Source organism: Myodes glareolus, chromosome 17 (genome assembly GCF_982192425.1).
Source record: "Myodes glareolus chromosome 17, mMyoGla1.1, whole genome shotgun sequence".
NCBI classification, from domain to species: Eukaryota; Metazoa; Chordata; class Mammalia; order Rodentia; family Cricetidae; genus Myodes; species Myodes glareolus.
In genome coordinates, this window is record NC_142042.1 from 25,488,502 (window position 1) to 25,508,087 (window position 19,586).

At 36.0% G+C, this 19,586-nt stretch overlaps 1 protein-coding gene across 3 annotated transcripts in view; it reads right to left on the reverse strand.

The window, feature by feature from the left end:
* The window catches only part of Tbck (TBC1 domain containing kinase), a 144,477-nt gene that overhangs the window by 69,816 nt on the left and 55,075 nt on the right, over positions 1-19,586 (reverse strand). For all 3 annotated transcript variants that reach the window (XM_048456743.3, XM_048456744.3, XM_048456745.3), the window contains exons 19-20: positions 19,000-19,083; positions 13,064-13,149 (exon numbers count right to left, since the gene is read on the reverse strand). In XM_048456743.3, the coding sequence (XP_048312700.3) occupies positions 13,064-13,149; positions 19,000-19,083 (170 nt within the window). The remainder of the gene's footprint in view (positions 1-13,063; positions 13,150-18,999; positions 19,084-19,586) is intronic.

Genomic DNA, 19,586 nt, shown 5'->3' on the forward strand with positions numbered 1-19,586 from the left:
ATAGTACATAAATTTCAAGTGCTATGGAAAAATTATTTCTCAGATTTTAAAGTTCCTTACGATAGTTAATCTTTGGTGTGAAGTTGACAGAGTATTAGGATACTCAGATAAGTGAATACACACTATTTTGGGATGCCTCTCTCAGTATCTTTTCAGGCGGAACTAACTTTTGAGAAAGTGCTAAGTGGACTGTTCTCCCAGTATGAGTCGGCATCACCCAGGCCACTGAGGAGCCTGTAGAGCAGGAGTGGGGGAAGAATAAACCCGCCCTCTTTGTTCTGCCTCTCTGCTTGAGTTGGACATTGCATTTCATCTATTCCTGTTCTTGGATTGGATTTTTGATAGATAGCAAGTCTTAAAAGTAAAGATAATTTGTGAGTGAATGCAGGCTACAATTAAACAAAGGCTTAGACTACCTACTTAGGTCAACGCCCTACCCACACCTATCAATATACATTTATGAGGGAGTAGCCTGCCGTCTTGGCATTGTATACACAAGAGTATGTATGCTAGCAAAAGGCCCGTCAAGAACTAAACGTAAAAATATATAGTTCATTATAATATAAACTATACTATAACAAAACAATAAACACTGATTTCCACATCATCACTGGCTTGAGATGACAGGCTGAGAACTTTTTCCAGGATGTTGCCAATGTAACAAAGGGAGTTCAGAATGATATGTGGCTTCAAAGCAAATAGTGTGCACTATACAAAATAATAAAATCTAGCAAAGTATAAATTCTGTATCTTAATTTAAATTGAAAGACATAATGGTGATTTAATCACATTATTTGACCTTTATTTTAAGGACATAGCATCAATTATATTAACACTGACCATTCTGATGAGAGTCAATTGTTTGTCACTAAGAATCACTCGATAAATTTTATTAGTGCTACTACACTTTGCACAATTCATTCTGCGCACTTCTGTTCATCATCCAACATAAAATGTTTGTACTGCGTGCAGAGGAAGCAGATGTGTTAAAGAGACTGAAATACTCTGTAGTTATGTGGTACAACAGCAGAGGTAGTGGCTGGGGCATCAATGGCAAGGTCGCAAAAGCTGATGACCTCTTTTACCAAGATGGTACCTTGTGGGTAAAGGTTACTTCACTCTTCACTCATTCAGCAAACATGGACTGAACACTTAATACATGCCAAGACTGTTGGCAGACACACAGGATAGGGCAGGGACGAGGTTAGTCATAATTCTAAGGAGCTGCGAGTAAAGAGCAACATTTACTCATTTCGTAGTTTCTCATTTCATTCCAATTGGGCTTTTGACGGTACCCACCAAAGAAACTGTGTCCTGGACAGTGATGGCTTTCATGCTATTAAATCTTTCTGTTAAATTTTTTAAACCATTCAGTAAGGTCAGACATTGTTGACCCCTCTCACTTTATGAGAACACATTTTCTCTTTATTTGGCTTCGAGACAACATATGCATCTACTTTTCTTTCTTCTAACATTTTTTTTTTACTGCTGCTTATCCATTTTTTGTTAGTTTGTATGCTTGCTTCTCCCCACTTATTTTTTTTCATCCTTCTCGTTTTGAAATGCAGGACTGTTATAGTTTGGTTCCTAGAAACTTTATTTTTTCTGTTTTTCTTCCAATACTAATTGCAGTATGAAGACTGGCATATTTCTAACTCTACTCCAAGCCCACTCCCATAAATTCTAAACATACATTTCAAAATGCCTATTTATATCTCAGTGTATATGTCAAACATCTATCTGTCTGTCTGTCTGTCTATCTATCTATCTATCTATCTATCTATCTATCTATCTATCTATCTATCTATCTATCTTCACTTGAACTCTTGAGACTTCCTCCAAACTCTGTACTCCAAACATACATTTCTACATCCAGTTAAGATCACCTTTTCCTTCTGCTTGCTAAGATAAAAACAATTTTGCAATTGTTCGTAACTCCTCTTGTAAACACTGTGTATTTGCCACCAGCAGTCTTGTTGTCCTACCTTCAAAATACTGATCTGTGACTAGTGAAAATTCCTCATTACCTCTATTGCTAATATCCAGATTAAAGCCGCCATATCTCATGCCCTTCTTGTTCCATAGCTATAACAAACCTACAACATTCTGTCCTTCCTTGTTCTTGGATTTCATCCAGTAAGATGTCAGAATGATCTTGTTGCAATGTTACAATGGCAATCACTATTCTATTGAAAATCCTCTTCCTTTTTTTTTTTTTTTGCTGAAATAAAGCCAGTGGTGATGATGTATCCGTAACACTAGAAGTCCTTTCCCCTCCATATCCTGCCATGTGACTTCATGTTTGCTCATTGGGCTCCATTTACAGTGGATATTCCTTCAACATCTCTGGTATATATCAAAATTTTTTATGTTTAAGAATTTTCTTAGTATGTATACCATCCAAGTGCCTGGAGGCCACAGGAGAGAGTCAGATCCCCTAAAACTGGGATTACACAGGATTGTGAGCCACCATATGGCGCTGAAAAAAGAACTTGAGCCCTCTGCAAGAGCACTTAACTGCCAAACCACCTCTCCAGACCCACTATTTTTCTTTTATTATATAGTTCCACAAAAATATGACGGCACAGATTTTTCTCTTTACCCTTTTAATGTATTCAGAGAATAGAATAATACATAGTAAATAATAGGCACTGAACTATTAGTTTCAGCAATGAAGGAAATACAAAATGGAGACATCCAGAATATAAAACTAAATACTCCTAAGATTCTACTTTCCTGAGAAGCGTTCAAAAAAGCATTCAAGGATGAGGAAAGGACCCAATCTCTAACTCCTCTATGGGGAAGAACATTTTGATATTAAATAGGAGTACTGGACACATCATCAAATCTACTTCATTAGACACATACTTCAATAACAGTTATTTTTAAAGTGTTTACAATTAGGAGAGTGAAACTTACTCCAATGTTATTAGAAAAGTAACAATCCAGATTCAATTAACATATTTAAGATAACTCAGTGACCCTAAGGTAAGGTTACTAGCACCAGATTCTTCTTACCAATAATATTAAGACCAGGGAAATATAATGATACTATGTGAAATGTAATTCCCCTATTGTTTCTCCATTTTTTTCATTTTAAAATATTTATTTTTAATATTTTTATTTTGAGGGGGTGTTTTGGACTTGGATATTGAGTTCAAGGTCATTAAAGCATTGTGACATAAATATGTCCTTAGCCTTCTTTTAACATTTTATTTTCATACTTATCTTACTAAGTTGTCCAGGCTGCTTCCAAACCCAAGACCCTCTGGAACAAAGGTAAGTCTTTACCTTTTGAATCTTTTCCCTCAACCTCCCAAGTAGCTGGGATGACAGACTTGTTCCATGAGGCCCAGCTTAATTCATATCCTTTGTCTTAAACAATTTCTCAAACTATTACTATAGTTTAAAATGGAATCTGATATACATAAAGATACTGGAATAAGATACTTTTGAATAACAGATTTTCTTTTTAATGGCTCTAAGTATTGAAATACTTCATTATAAATACAAAAATACATGGAACCGCAGATATTTCCCAGTTTCATGTTAAGAAGCTAAAAAAAAAAAAAAAAAAATCAGTATTGTCAATGTTCCGAGTATTCTCCAGGATCACAGATGCGAGCCTGACATGGCAATGGACTTGTCTGTAGCTAAGTAAATGCTGCCCCCTAGCCACAACCAGCAAGAACTGACATTTAGCCAGTGTTCTCTGTACTGGGTAACACTTGGCAAAACCAGAAGTCAGTGAGCTCATAAATACTTTTATGTGTTATCTATTATTTGAAAAATAGTTCTTTCTACTTTGCAATTATAGATATGTCACGTATAAATCTGTAAGTATTTTCTTAAAATATTCATTATCCCATTAAAACTATGTTGTGAAATATTTTATTTTAGTCACATAGGAATTATTTTATTATCACCAATAAGTTATGTGTAATTGTGTTTAAAAACACAAGACTAGCAAGAAAACAGTAAAACAATGGAATGTCTTTGTTACTCTAAAATTGCCTTGGTCCATTTTGTATTCCCATGATATAATTCCCCAGACTAGGTAAATGGTGAAAGTTTTGTCTGACTCACAGTCTTAGGACCAACAAGGTTGAGAATCAGGTGCATCTGGCTAGGAACTTTTCTTGTGCCAGGACACCTGGTAGAAACACTGGTGAGAGTGGTGAGCAGTAAGTGTGGGAGAGAAAGAAAAGAGTGTCAGGATTGATTTGTAACAATAAAATAGTCTGTGAGGTCTGCCTCACCTGTGTGATATATAATTCTCAAAAAATGAGGGTAGCGAAGTCTGGTGTTCTAGTCACTGTTTTTACTGGGTTGACATTTATGCTAACAGTGCAAGGGTTCAAGTGGATAAAACAGCAGAAATCAAGACAATGGCTCCAAAGTGTGATAGTTATGTTTGTAAAGTTATGACTCTTTAAAGTTCTTCACTAATCTCTGGTGAGATGACTTGGGAGGCAACTGGGCTCTGCACTAAAGTTTGAGGAGGAGCTGGGCGATCACCTGACATAAAGGACCATAAGGTGTTTTATTTAAGAGATACTGTTTATACTTGAAAGAATGACAGAGAAATAATGCTTAAAAGCTTGGCTATTTGGTCAATATTTCTCAAAGAATGAGTAAAGTAAGGCTGTGACCTCAAGAAACTTTGAGCTGAGATGAGGATTATAATACTACAAAAGGGGCTGGAAAGATGGGTTAACAAGAGTATGTTGGCCTTTAGGGGGCACGTGAATTTGGTTTCCAGCACCGTGTCAGGCAGCTCAAAACCACCTGTAACTGAAGTTCCAGAGGAACCAGCACCTCGGTCCTCCATAAGAACTCGCACATACCAGTTGGTGGTGGATCCAGTCTACAGATTAAAATCCCAGCCCCGAGGAGGCAGAGATGGGTGGATCCCTATGAGTCTGAAGCCAGCCTGGTTTACTGAGCTAATTTCAGAATAGTCAAGGATACACAATGAAACTCTATCTCAAGAAACCAAAAATAACCCCCCATACACATGTACACATATCCCTCCACAGAGAAACATACTCAAAAATAAAATAAATTTAAAGGAATATTGCAAGACTGCTTTCTAGTACTTATATGACCGTGTGTGTATGTGTGTGTGTGTGCGTGTGTGTGTGCGTGTGTGTGTGTGTGTTTATATTTGCGATACATATGCAAGTGGAAGTTAGATAGAAGCTGATACTGGTACTTTTTTGTTTGTTTATTTGTTTGTTTTTGTGGCAGCATTTCTCCAAGTAGCCCTGGCTGTCCTGGAACTCACTCTGTAGACCAAGCTGCCCTAAACTCAGAGAGCTCCACCTGCCTCTGCCTCCCAAGTTCTAGGATTAAAGGCAAAAATCCAACACTGCCTGGCTGACACTAGTATCGTGATGCAGGCTTTCCCACTTGAATCCAGAGCTTGCTGGTTTGGTGAGTGTAGAATGACTTGTCTCTGCTTTCTATACACTGAAATTACAGATGGGTTGCCATGCCCAACTGTCAGTTAAGTAAGTGTTTGACATCCAAATTCTGAACTTCTTGGTTGCACACCAAACACTGTGCCCTCTGAACTACCTCCCTAACCAATTAATGACTTGTTATATGATCAGTGATGCCATTTACAAATAATGATTATTTTGGATTTTAAATAATGAAATGTTTCATAGTTGGTAGATATGAAAACTCAGTGAACCAGTATTTTCCAAATTGCAGACACACAACATTACAACATCATGCATGGGTGAGAAAGGCATTGAAAATCCAAGACAAACCAATGGACTGTAATGGAACATGGAATGAAAAATTGACTGATAGTTTTAGATAGTATATGTCAAGTCAGCTTAAGGCAGGCTCTCACACGCTTGTAACCAGCAACAATCTGAGAGCAGTAGATATGAGAATTTAATTTAGAGACTTAGAAAAATAAAACAATAGCACTTTTCTATTTCGTGGGAAACAATTTTTTAAATATACAACTTTAGTTAACAAGTTATTATTATTAATGCTTTTTGTGACATTGTCTTGATAGAGCCCAGATCTTGTCCTGAGCTCCTGAGACCCCAGGAGCTTTTATCACGATGCCTAGCTAGATGTTATCAGTCTATGTGGCTCAAAAGTATCTGATCAGTGAAATACATACACTAAACTCCTGGGACTTAGCATGAAGTTTAAGAACACACAGTGACCCTGAGTTGTGAATAGTGAAAAATCGTTTTCTGTTTTCCTTTACCTGTCCTTCAACAGTATGAGCACACATTGGATTAGAAACACTGCAGATCTGGTATTCAACTGAGGATTAACTGAACAGCACTTGTTAGATATTTAAAGTACACGTAATTCTTTTAAACAAAAAGTTACTAAACTATTATTTTGTCTTCCTTGGTAGGAATATAAGCCTTTGGTGTCTAAGGTTTGGGCCCTTTCTACAAGGTAGCAATCAAGCTTTACTATGAAATATAGCCTAGTAAGTTATTTGCATTAAAATGCCATAAGCAGGCTCATTGCAGCAGTTAGACAAAAAAACACCCTTTAGGGCTGCAGATATTCTACAATGGAAATCTTCCCTTGGAATATTCCAAACAAAGTATTATTTTCCTATTAGTTATAATTATTTAACTATAATAAAACATATTATAATTTAATACATCATTTATATAATATATAATAAAATATATAATTATAAACAAAGTATTATATTTCCTGTCATGTGTTTTGATAAAAAAAAAAAAGCTCACTGTCAGTAGTCTCTTTGGACTAAAAGCTAAAACTTCTTAAAGGCCAGGAAAAAGAAATGAAGAAACTAAAACCATATGTGCTTTCTGTTGACATATATAAACTCAGTTGACGATGACAGCTTTTAAAGGGGGAGAAAATTAGTAATAGTGTGAGCATCTTTCTATTACCTGCAGTTAAGTGAAGATGCTTAACCACTGTATCAATGAATTTGTTAGTGTTGTCTTCAACCGAGACAGTACGATCAAAGGACACACGCTACTGAGACAGCCAGTGTCATTTCTCTCAATGGCCACCTTACAACTGTTCATAAGCAGTAAGCTGAATGCTATTCTGAACATTGTAGACAAAAAAAAAAAACCTGTTCCCTTAAGAATGAGGAAGCACACTTTCCTATTTTCATTTTTAAGGACCCAGTATATTTATAGAAGCAGAAATGCATCAAGAAAGAATGATAAAAATCACTCTGGCCCCAACTTCTCAAACTACATATTATCTACTCTATTTATATGTAAATCACATAACTGCCGTGACATAGATAATCTAAGCATCACATCGGAGCACAATATCCCAAGCTACTTAAGCTTCAGCACTGCTCTGTGCTTACAGTTCTGTGACCCACAGCAAATGGAAGGGAGCCAGAAATCACAATCTCTCCTGCAAGAGGAGGCATTTCAGCGGTGGGGGATTAATGAGGGCTTGCTTTGATAGGATTAGTTCTTGAGTGGGAACTCAGTTTTGGATCTCATTATGACTGAACCCACTCTTCATTTAGATGAATCCTAGCTCACGATATTCTTAGAGGCATAGTCCCAATTTTCTCAAAAGTAATTTTAAAGGAAAAATACTGAGTAGAATAACTGAAGAGAAAAAAGAATACTGCATATATATGATCCTGAAATGCAAGTAAGATATGATTAGAAATGTCAGAAAATTTCCCCATCTCATCACACACCACCCACAACTACTCAGTGTCAAAGAGCCCTACATTTAAAATTTCAAATATGGTTACAAGGTTAAATTTTGTTCCTTAAAAAACTAACTTATTTTTAAAAACTTAACTTTCATATATAGTCTATTTACAGTATTTTCCCTGTCCCTTCTCTTACTTTTACCCACCCTGTCTCAAATTCATGACTTTTTTCAATTAATATTGTTAAATACACACATATGAATTAATACACACAACCTGCTGAATTCATTCTCTGTTGTTTGCTATGCTTTAGAGCTGACCAACATATTGGATAAGCAATCAGGGGCTCATCCACGAGGAAGACTCATTTTTTTCTCCTCAGCAGTCACTAATTTGCCCTATCATTCTTCAAATTAAAAGACAAGAGTTGCTGTCATTTTCAAAATCATTCATTTTATTTTGGAAAAAGTTTCATTTGCCAACTTTCTGTGTCAGGAGCAGCCATGGATGGGACTTCTCTACGGGTTAAGATATAGTCACTTCCCCCTCAGTTTTCTTTTGGCTGTCAGATTCAAAATAGTGAGAAACCACCAGCTAAAGGGCCCTTGGAAGTAGATGTAGAATAACTTCCCAGAAACACATGCAAAAGCATGATTAGAGGGTGGGGTATTAGAGATGTCCAGAATTTGCCCCATATACTGTAAACTATTCATAGAGTGCCATATCCATCTAAAGGATTCAAGAAAGATCAATTTGTTAATGTTACTTCACTTATACCCCCACTATTATAAGCTCAAAAAATTATGTAGAAATCTTACTAATTTAAGGAGTAGGTCATCAATGGAAAGGAGAACATAAAAATGCATTATATCACAGTTACTAAGTTACTGAATAGATACTCATTGTGTAAAGCCAAACAGAAAAAGACTATCAAAGGACTATCAGATTTAATAAGATTTAATGCTTTGCCACATTTTCTTCAAAAAAAAATCCTTTTAAATCACAATAATAACTCCTCAATTCTAGTTCTTCCCTCAAGAGTTCTGTAATCATTTTTTCATAAACATATTCTAAATGTTACATTTAGGCCGTCTAGTAGATCAGAAACTACTGTGGATTGGGAGGTTATGACTGGATTCACTCCCCTCAGAGCTAATTGTTACCCCAGGATCACTCACTCACTGCTTCTTTCCAGAAGCATTTGTGGAGTTATCTCTGTCACATGCCGAATCCCACATTTGAGTTTGTGTTCTTCCCTTTTAGCATCTACATTTACATCACTAAAACATTTGTTTTACTTTTTAAAAAATCTGTTTTGAGTACTTTTTTTTAAAACATTTTTAGGTTTATTTAAAAAATATCACATCAAGGGATTTTTAAAAATATAAACTTCTCCCAAAAGACAATTTAATTCATGTACACTCAATATCCTCTTGTTTTGAAAGAATCAGGATTGGCATTTTTGTTTCATCTTTCTTATTGGTTTAGAAATTATACATTTTTTTGAGATGGGGTCTTATTATGTAGTCCTAGGCTGACCTGGGAATCACTAACTGGGATGTGTCCATAAAACCTCTCCCCTCAAGTTGGAAACTTCTGGAAAAAGATGTAGGAAGCAGGAAGACTATAGGTGGAGACGGAAGACACCATGGAAACAATGTAGTCCAGACACAATAGGACCGAGGCACATATGAACTCACAAAGAACGTGGCACGTGAGGGCCAGCACAGGCCCAAGCCACATGGGGTCCTAGCACTGAGAGGGAGATGCATCCATAATAAAACACTATTTCTAACTGTCAACCACTTGCAAACGTAGAATTAGTTTTCTCCAATGAAGTTGGGTATACAGACAACACTAAAGGGCAGGCTTCATGTCCAGCAGTGGGTTGCAAACACAAAACGAACTGAGTAGGTTGTTTTTAGATCTGAAAAGAGAAGGCGAGGCCTGCCAGGGTTGGTTTGAAACCTGGTTTAGCAGCTCCCCTTGGTTGTCCACTCTCATCTCTATTTTCTTGGGACCCCTGTTAATTCTGCTTTTGTTACTGTCTTTTGGGCCTTGTATTCTTAATGGGATAGTGAAATTCATGAAAGACAGGTTGGGTACAATACAACTCATGGTCCAGAAATCACAAATCTATAGTCCCCTCAGGACTGAAGATACTTATGAGTTAACTGTTAGGAACTCATGATTGGGTTCACTATAGTTACTAGAACAAGGAGGAATGAAGAACGAAACTTCCTCCATTTTGTCCTCCGCCTCCATCTTGTGTCTTGTGTAAGCTATTTTCTGTAAAACATTGCAGTCCTCAGAAATGGCTAGGAACAATAGCAACAGGGTACCCATCTGGAAAGTACAGATAATTATAGAATGTCCCCACTCAAAGGTCAGCTGATAAAAAAACTTGACAAGCAACAGGTAGAGGTGAGATTTAAAAAAAAAAATTGTGAAAAGTCCCTAGGCACAAGGCAATCAGGATTCAACCCATCACCCAAAACCCTGCTAATGGAACTTTCCTGGGTTTTTTGCCTTTAAATAATGCTCTCTAGAAGGGTAGGTACCTCCTCTGGCCCCTGAGCTGACAAAGTCCTTAGCAGTTTGTACTTGTGCATGATAATAAACTTTACTTTTGCATTTAAAAAAAAACAAACCAGTCTTACAAAACAAATAAAATCTGCTTTCCCAAAGACTCCAAGCAGAAACCCCCTCCAGAAACTACAGGAAGACAGGCCCACTGCCTAGGAAACATCCTTAGCTCACTAAAACCATGGTGCCTGTCTTGTACTATGGTCCATTTTTCATGTAGTGTCCACAGGACCGTCAGTGGAGTTCCCTTTAGGACCTGCTTTGTCAGCAAGGGAAAATGAACACACAGTTTGAGGTCCAAGCTGCTAGGAGTGGGAAAACCCCTTATCTGAGTCCTGAGTTTTCTGGTAGTGTCCAGGAAACAGTAATAGGCTAATTTATAAACTTGAACTAGGATCAAATCAAGTTTCAAATATGAAAGGATTCCTGACTCAATGTCAAAATCAATTCATATTTTAGTTTCCCCTTAAAATTATATAAAACACCACTAAAATGCTTTAAAAGTGGATTTTCCACTTAATTTTTCATAAAATAATCTTACAGTTATTACCTAAAGTTTTATTTCCATGTTTCTAATCTTTCCCAAATTGGTATAATGAATAAATACTTAACAGCTATTGCTTATAAACTTGGAGTATTTGATAAGTCATTATATTTAAAGAGGGGAGAACAGTACTAGTTCACAGAAAATGTGTACTCTACTCACACTTTAACAGTGTTTTGTTTGTTTATTAGTTTTGCTTTCCACTTTTTAAGTCATTTAGAATTCAATATTTTATTTTACTAAAACAAAGCCAAATATTTTTCCTTTGATGTTTTCCTAGTAACACCTATATTCATGAATATGCTTAAGGATTTTGATCAAACTACATGAATAGTTTCATTCATATTAGTCTACATATTTTATATAAGTCTATGACTTTGAAATAATGTAATTTTACTTTGAGTTGTGAGTATATTTCAGCTAATTTAAGTGAATTATTTTGAAAATAATTAATCCTTGTTTCAGTCTGATTTTTTAGTCATTAGCCTCTGTCCTCTGTGAAGCAGAAGACCACCACTTAATGTAGCAGTCATTTCCTTTATAATGCTATATTTCCAACAATAAGACTCAATCTAGTATCATCTCTCAAATTTATACTGTAAGGTAAGACATCATTTAAACTTTATATAAGTGAAATTTAATAAAATGGATACTAGTTTGCTTCACAGAGTTTTTTGTTGTTGTTGTTGTGGTTTTGTTTTTTAGCTCAGTGATTATAGCTTTGTACTGTTTGAATCCAGTATATTCTTTTTAGCCCTTACTAAGATTCAGTAAGTGCATATCTTTAATCCCAGCAGGTGGATCTCTGTGAGTTCAAGGCCAGTCTGGTCTACAAGAGATAGCTTCAGGACAGGCCGAAAGCTACAGAGAATCCATGTCTTGAAAAAAAAAAAAAAAAACAAACCCCACCCCACCAAAATAAAGATCCACATGAAAAACTGTTTCTCTCCAAATCTAGTGGAGATTGTTTCTACTTTCCCTATGGAAGAGGTACCGGACTGTATGCCAAGGGGTAGGACCAAGAAAAAGAGTCAGAGTTTAAGTTTAAGGACTAATTAGTTATTTTTAAACTTTCAAACACTCTCCACACATTTACTTAATCACTGCTATTGTTAGCACTTTGAAATGTGTGGAGTATTAAGACAAATATTTTCACCCACACCTTTCAACAGTCAGTTTCAGGGTAGAAGCTTTTCAGAGAAAAGACTGAGCAGGAGTTAAGATATACAAAGAAATCTCTATCCCAAAGTTTATCTGTGGATTATAATCAGTTTATTTTTTATAAATTCTTCATACAAGCATTTTGAGGTTGAAGTTTAAAAATCAGCTGGTTATTTATAAACATTTAAAAATAGAAGGAAATGTGCAAGAAGTATGAAATACTGCTTGGTAAATTTGTTTCAGCTACACACACACAGACACACATACACACACGTGCACATACAGATACACATGCACATTAAGGATTCTCAATTTTCTGTGCCATGAGTCAAGGTGAAATCCCTTCATGACACAATTTACTTAAACACTTTCCTCTAGTAAGTTGACCATGGCCCACACTGAAGTTATTTGGACATCACAAACTAGACTTGATGAATTTAGAGAGGAGGAAGAGGGAGAGGAAGTGACCAGCAGTGCACACACAAAGTTGGATAGGTGGAGATGGAAGAAAGGAGAGTGAGAAATAGAGACAGACAGTCAGAGAGAGAGAGAGAGAGAGAGAGAGAGAGAGAGAGGGAGGGAGAGAGATGCATTTCATAGGAGATGGGAGAGGGGGTTTAATATGATCAAAATACATTGCATGAAATTTGTGATAAATTCATAAAAATACTATTTTTAATCCACTCTTCAAAAATTTTTTTAGATTTTTATTTATTCTGTGTACAGCATTCTGCCTGCAGGCCAGAAGAGGGTAGCAGATCTCATTACAGATGCTTATGAGCCATCATGTGGTGGCCAGGAATTGAACTCAGGACCTTTAGAAGAGCAAGCAGTACTCTTCAGCACTGAGCCATCTCTCCAGCCCCTTCAATGGGTTTTAAACAACAAATTGTTAATAGTAGTATGCCAAGGAAAGTGAAACTCTATCTTCTTTTACATGAGTACATGGAAAGTAACCGCACAAACACAAAGCTGTAGTTAGCTTCAGTAATTTGTGCAGACAACAATTACAACAAATTACGATCACCAACCATTTAAGAATGCCGTCTTGTATTTCCTCTTTTCTGTTGGACTTTATAACTTTTCACCCCCTGCTTTCCTAACGCACCAGGTGTACTTACATCAGGAATGAAGCCAATCTCGTTGAGATGATTACTCAGCTCTGGATCATGGAACGCAATCATCTGAGAGAACACAGTCAGGTACTCTGAAAGGACAACAACGCTGAAGACCTTCGTTGTCTTCACCAACTATCTCAAAAACTTAAGTAAGTGAAGCATAGCTTATGCTGACTGAGAATCTAACTGCTCCACAAAGCAAGGGTACTTTAACAAATATTTTCCATTCTGTTACTGCTTCAATTGCAATGCTAAATATCAAACAAACACAAATAAACTAAGCCATAGTTTACTTTCAGAGCTATCTGTTATTTCTCGAGTCACAAATTAAACACAGGATGATTGACGCTTTCCAATCAAACAGCACAAATACATTTTCTCTGGCAACAGTAAATCTGTTTCTCTTTGACTGAAAGTCCTAAAGTTGGGAAAGACCCACAGCTAAGGAACAATGAAAGACAAGCAGGCACAGGACAGTGACTGTGCCCCCAAATTGATTTTTATATACAAATTTCAGCATCTTTTGTACTTGTAAAGTTTTTCCTACCTATAATTCTATGTTTAGCATATGTAGAAATATCAACTTCATTAACTATAATTAATAGAAAGTAGGTAAACAGTAGGCAATTGAAAATATTTTTTGTTGTGCCAGGGAGAGGCTTGGTGGGGGAAAAAAAGGAGGTTCAGTGAGATATCTTGTCTCAAAAGATAATTGGAGAGTGATTTAGAAAGACATTCAACTTCACCTTTCAGTATCCACATGCATAGACATGTATGCATGTACATGTACACACACCACACCACACCACACACACATATGCACGTACACATACACTGTAGATGGTAAAATGTCTTTGTGCATACAGACAAGTACTGGAGAAGTCAAAAAAAGTTAAAATGCTGGCTTATCTCTTGAAAGGAAGGAGATATTTATCTGTCTTCTTTGAACACTGGGAAAGGTAGTTTACAACCTGGTGACCCTTTGCTATCGGTACGGTAGGTCAGGCTTCAACTAAATCCCCCAGAATATTATGTTTGTTTATCCCAGACTTTGCACTCTAAATCCTGAGCATTCTTCTCCATCTATAAAACCATCCTTATGAGAGATGTCACATGTACTTTACAACAGCCTAAGTGACTTCCATGTTATCACAGACCAGGCCAATTCTGACCCCAACAGGCATTCTGTTTACCTCACTCATTCTCCCCAGACCCTGTCTCGAACACTGTTTCTGAGTCAATAGAAACCAATTTATGAAAGAAGCCATATGTACTTTGAAATGAGTTCCAGTGTAAACATGTCTTAACCTTTTTGTACACATGGGACTGACTTAGCTATCATCATAAAACTTTTTGGCCAAAATTGTGCTGTGTTTAAACATGGCTAAAATAAGTGACCCGGAGTCAGACTTTTTAAGTTTGAATCGGTAATGGTTGGTTAAGTTGAGCTAAAATGAGTTTCATTCTTGTTCCTGTGGATCACTTCACTGCCTGCTGTTGAATTTGCAAGGACCGCCCAAAACACACACACACATGTGCACATGCACACACACATGGGCACACACACATACAGACACACACATTTTACTTATTTTAATCTTATTACAAGTTATCTGGTTCATACATATAAGAATATATTCATACTTTATGCATTGATTTAACAGGTTACTAATTTTACCAATTTATTAAAGACATACTGATGGACCTAAATAAGATTGTGGCACCATGTGCTCCAAATCAGTAACTTCCTTTTGCTTATTAAGAAAAATTAAAGCCTGTAATCGCAAAACCTTGGGAGTAGAGGGAAGAAGACTGTGAAATCTAAGACATCCTGGACTGCAAGGTAAAGAAAGAAAACACAGCAAGACAAATGAGATCAATTTTACTTTTGAAATTGAAATCAAAATAACTTAATAATGAAAAAAATCTCAATTTTCTTCAATAAAATAATTGATTTTTAAAACTGAATTCTTTGATGAAATAATCTCTAAAATAATGTTACCCTGCTTTATCGGTGTTTACAAGCACTTGTGTCATTTCAAGAAACAGTAATAAGTAAAAGTAACATTTTTTTTCTCAATTAAAACTGTTCCTAATTCTTGCTTGTGAATGCTGTGCATGCTTTTAGTAGGTGTCAAGTCACGTACAGGGAATGTCAATGCTGTGCTCTCTTCAATGATAAAACTAAATCCCATCACTGACTTAATGTAAACGTTGTCTATTCATTATAGATAAAAAATGGATGCTCAATTAACACATTTCTTGAATTACTCTTCATTCGTATACAACAGATTTCAATTTATCCACTACCCCACTTTTTCCCATCTCAGAACAATATGGTATAATTTCAATTAGCTTTGAGAGAAACAAATCAAATTGAGATCTAGGACATATTTGAGTGCCCTAGGAAACAATGACATTTAAGTTTTTTATAACTGCTTTCCCATCCTACCTTATAATAGATTTATAATTTCAATCTACACAGAAACCAAATGTAGGCAACATCAGCCACCATAAGTACTCAACTGTATATCGATAAGCTATAGTTATTAACTTTCAACTTCCAAAAAGCATGTTCCAATTTAAAGCAGAAATTCATGCCTCAGGCAATTCTCCACAGCTATGCTTGGGTTTATTAAACACCATTCCTACTTAAGTCTGATAAACTTAATTACTATGGGATTTATACAGTTAATTAAGGATTTACTGAAGAAACCTCACCCATATTTTCCTTGTGTTCTGCCAAACACCAATGACTGGATTTATACTAGCATGCACACACTCAAATACACATATATACAAGAACATCATTTATGTCTTATTGTATTGAATATAACTTCACATTGATAAATATAATCTATAAAGCTGGCAAAGTTTGGGCTGTGAAGAACAAGCTTTCAAATGAAGCTCAGTGTGAGCTCTTTATTTTTGGGAGAATATACATACAAGTATATTATATATTATTATGTATAAAAATATATGTAAACCCATATTACATGTTCTCCCGTAATAGAATTTAAAGTTCCATAAAGTAACAAAAAGCCCAATTATACATATCCTTAGATTTGATTTAAGAAGGAAACTAAAGGTAGTCACAATAAAATATAACAGTGGTTAGATTAAAACAGAAGATTCTACACATTTAACACTACTGATACATTTTAAATATATATATATATATATTTTAATGTGTATGGGTATTTTGTCTATATGCATGTCTGTATAATACGCTCACGCCTTGTGTCCAAGAAGGCAAGAAGAGGGCACTGGTTCCTCTGGAACTGGAGTTAGACACGTGAACTGTCATGTGGGTGCTGGGAGTTGAACCCAGGTCTTCTGGAAGAACAGTGCTCTTAACTATTGAGCCATCTCTCAGCCCTGACTAACCATTTTAAAGGAATATTAAAATGATAAAATGCTATAATTATGAGTTGCAAAAATGATAAAAATATTAATCATGATTCTTAAAACAGTCTCAAAGGTAGTATTTTCTAAAGATGAGTATTACTCAGTTTTTAAAATGAAGATATTTATACAATCATCCATAAAATCTCAAGGGTAGTTTCTAAACTATACCATAAAACCACATATAAACTTCCTATGTTTTATTAAGAAATCTTGTAGTTTCAGTTTTTCAAATGTGGTATACAGTGATAATGAACTGCGCTTTCTAATTTATGTGTATTAAAATTTATTGTTCTCTTTTACTTACTATACAATTACAATTACTATACATTCTGCAATTACAACCCCAAATGAAACTGATGTAAGAATTTCATCATCTGTTACTATCATTTTTTTTGGCTGCTTATAAATAAGCCATGTTGTTTACTTAAAACATTGAAACATTGAACGGTGCATATGAGAGAGGAACTTTCCAAATCTCCACATAAGTATCCACACTGGTTTCCTCTCTGACCAGCTTCTCAGCATTGACTCTCTTAGCTGGGGAGAACAGAGATGAAGGACATGGATACAGATTCAAGGCAAGCGATCGTGCCTGCTCACTATTCAGAACGAAACCTTAATTTGCCATCCATTATCTCTCATAATATTGCTAGTTCATCCTAAAGATGATGGCAGCATCAGCAGGCAGAAACATGCTGCCAGTGCTCATGCATGCTTCCAATTCCAGCACGCCAGAGCAGGAGGAATAAAGCCTGCTTGAGCTACATACCAAGTTTCAGACTAGCCAGTCTACAGAGACAAAACCCAAACCAACCAAACAAAATGCATACAAGGTTTGCAGATCCCAGCATTCAGGAAGCAATGAAGTTATTTCCACTAACAAGGTGGCAATAAAAGTTTGAACTACTTAGTAAAAGCCAAAGAAGCACAAATCTTTATAACTACATGGGAAGAGGGGGCTCAAAAGAATAGAAAGAGAAAAATAATTTACTTTAAAAATGTGGTGGTGTCGGGATTGAACCAGGGCCTCACACATGCTAGGCAAGCACTGTACCATTAAGTTATCTTCTCAGCCCAAGAAAAATAATATTTAGGGCTATATATGCAACAATATTTTTTTAAAGTAGCAAGAAGGTTTATCTAGTAACTTTTCTAGTTACTTTTCTACTTAGAACAATTTCTATACTGGAAAAAAAAGATTAGTCATGTGATACAAGAAATTCTTGTCAGACTCAATACTTCATATATCCTCGCTTTCTCTATATAGCATACCATTAAAGCAAAATATCATGTATGTTCATTAATTAAACTGCCGTCTCTAAATCACGACAGTGAAAGTGACTTTGGCCCTCCGCGGCACACCTAGTGTATGTGGAGAAAGGAGACTCATTTGCACACACCACATTTGGCAGCTACAGTTTTTATGTCTTTCTCTTTCCCTTTCTCTATGCCAACAGCTTGCTGAATGTCTGTGTGTGTGGGGATCCACACGTGTTTGAGATCCGCCATTACAAGATGGCGCTGAGAAGCGTGGTAAACAAGATAAGCAATTCTATTTTTGGTGCGAGTCTTGCCTTAGTTTGCCTAGCAACAGCTTTGCACCAATCCTAGCCTGACTAGTGTCCTGTTAGGGGGGAACATCTTTTCAACCTGCATATAAGCCGCCACTCCTCCCAGCTCGGGGCCCCTCACTTCCAGCTCTCCCTCAACCAAGCAGTGCTTCATTAAAGCGTGATCAGAGAAGAATCCTCGTGTCAGTGGTCTTTCTTCCCCTGCTGGTCAGGGGGCGTGCCACATGTGTGGTGGGATTATACATCCTAGTTTGGACTGGTTTGGCACACAGCATTTGGCATAGTACAGCCATATTTAGTTTTCAAAAATACCTGGATTTACTCATATTTTTACTCATATTCTAACCTAAACAACATGGTACTGATACAAATGACAGAACATCACTGTAAAAAAGATGCTGTACTTTCCCTTAAAGGTCTTAGAAAAATATACATCTAAACAGAAAATTGGGGAAATTTTATACCCTAAACTTAAATGGTATGTATCTTTTCCATTCTGATCTTTAGCAGCTATGTCTTTAAGGTGTGAATACACCTCAATCTTATAAAGCAATTCAAACATGCTTAATGCTGTGCCAACATTCACTGGCTACCATATGCCTATACTGTAAGCTATCAAACAGTCCTCCAAAATAATTGGTTTTCATTTTAATTGGTAAAGACAAAGAGTACACTTCACATTATTAAACTAATATGTCTGCATCCGAACTGAGCTGAGAGCAGATATTAGTCTAAGACTGTCAGAGAAAAGGACTATAATTCCTTGTGAATTAGTAGAAAAAAAATTCCTTTTCTTCCTGGGTTTTGGTGATGAACCATAAATATGTGCTACTGGGTCAGAACTATTATCCTGAAGATAAGTTATTTTTGTTAAGAAAAAACAATTCCATATGAAGACAAGACTGGTTATTTTTGATAGAAATTTGTCCTATATAAAGACAGGAAAAGTCATTTGCTTACCTTGAATTACATGTGAGTTGTCTTTCAAGAAGAAGTTATACAGGTATTTTGGAATAAAAGCAGACATGCATGCATAAGCTAAGGCTAAGAAAGAATAAAGCAAATACAATATCAATTATTATTGTTATTCACTCAGGACAATAGTTTTGAGTCTACTATTAAACAATAAATATGGTAATAAGTGCTAGAAACAGAAAATTATAGGAAGAAAAGCTTCTGCTGTTTAAAAATTGAGACAACAAAAGATAAACATTCCAGTAACTTCAATTTCAAACTACTGTGTCAATCATTGTACCACAATAGTAAAATCTTAATTGCCTGAACTTTATTTATTTTAATTTCTAAGCACTAATTACTAATGAGGTACTCACAATTAAGCCTCACAATCCTTAATTACTACTGATCCAGGCAAGATTTCCGGAGTTAGGAATACTAGTCATAACCTGTACTTTCAAATACAGATATTTTATTATTCTTGGATCGGTGTCCCATAATTGGATATACCAAAGTAAACACAGCAAAAGCTCAAGAGCAGACTAATGAGTGAGGATATCAGAACAGTGCACTATAAAATCATTCAGAGAGAG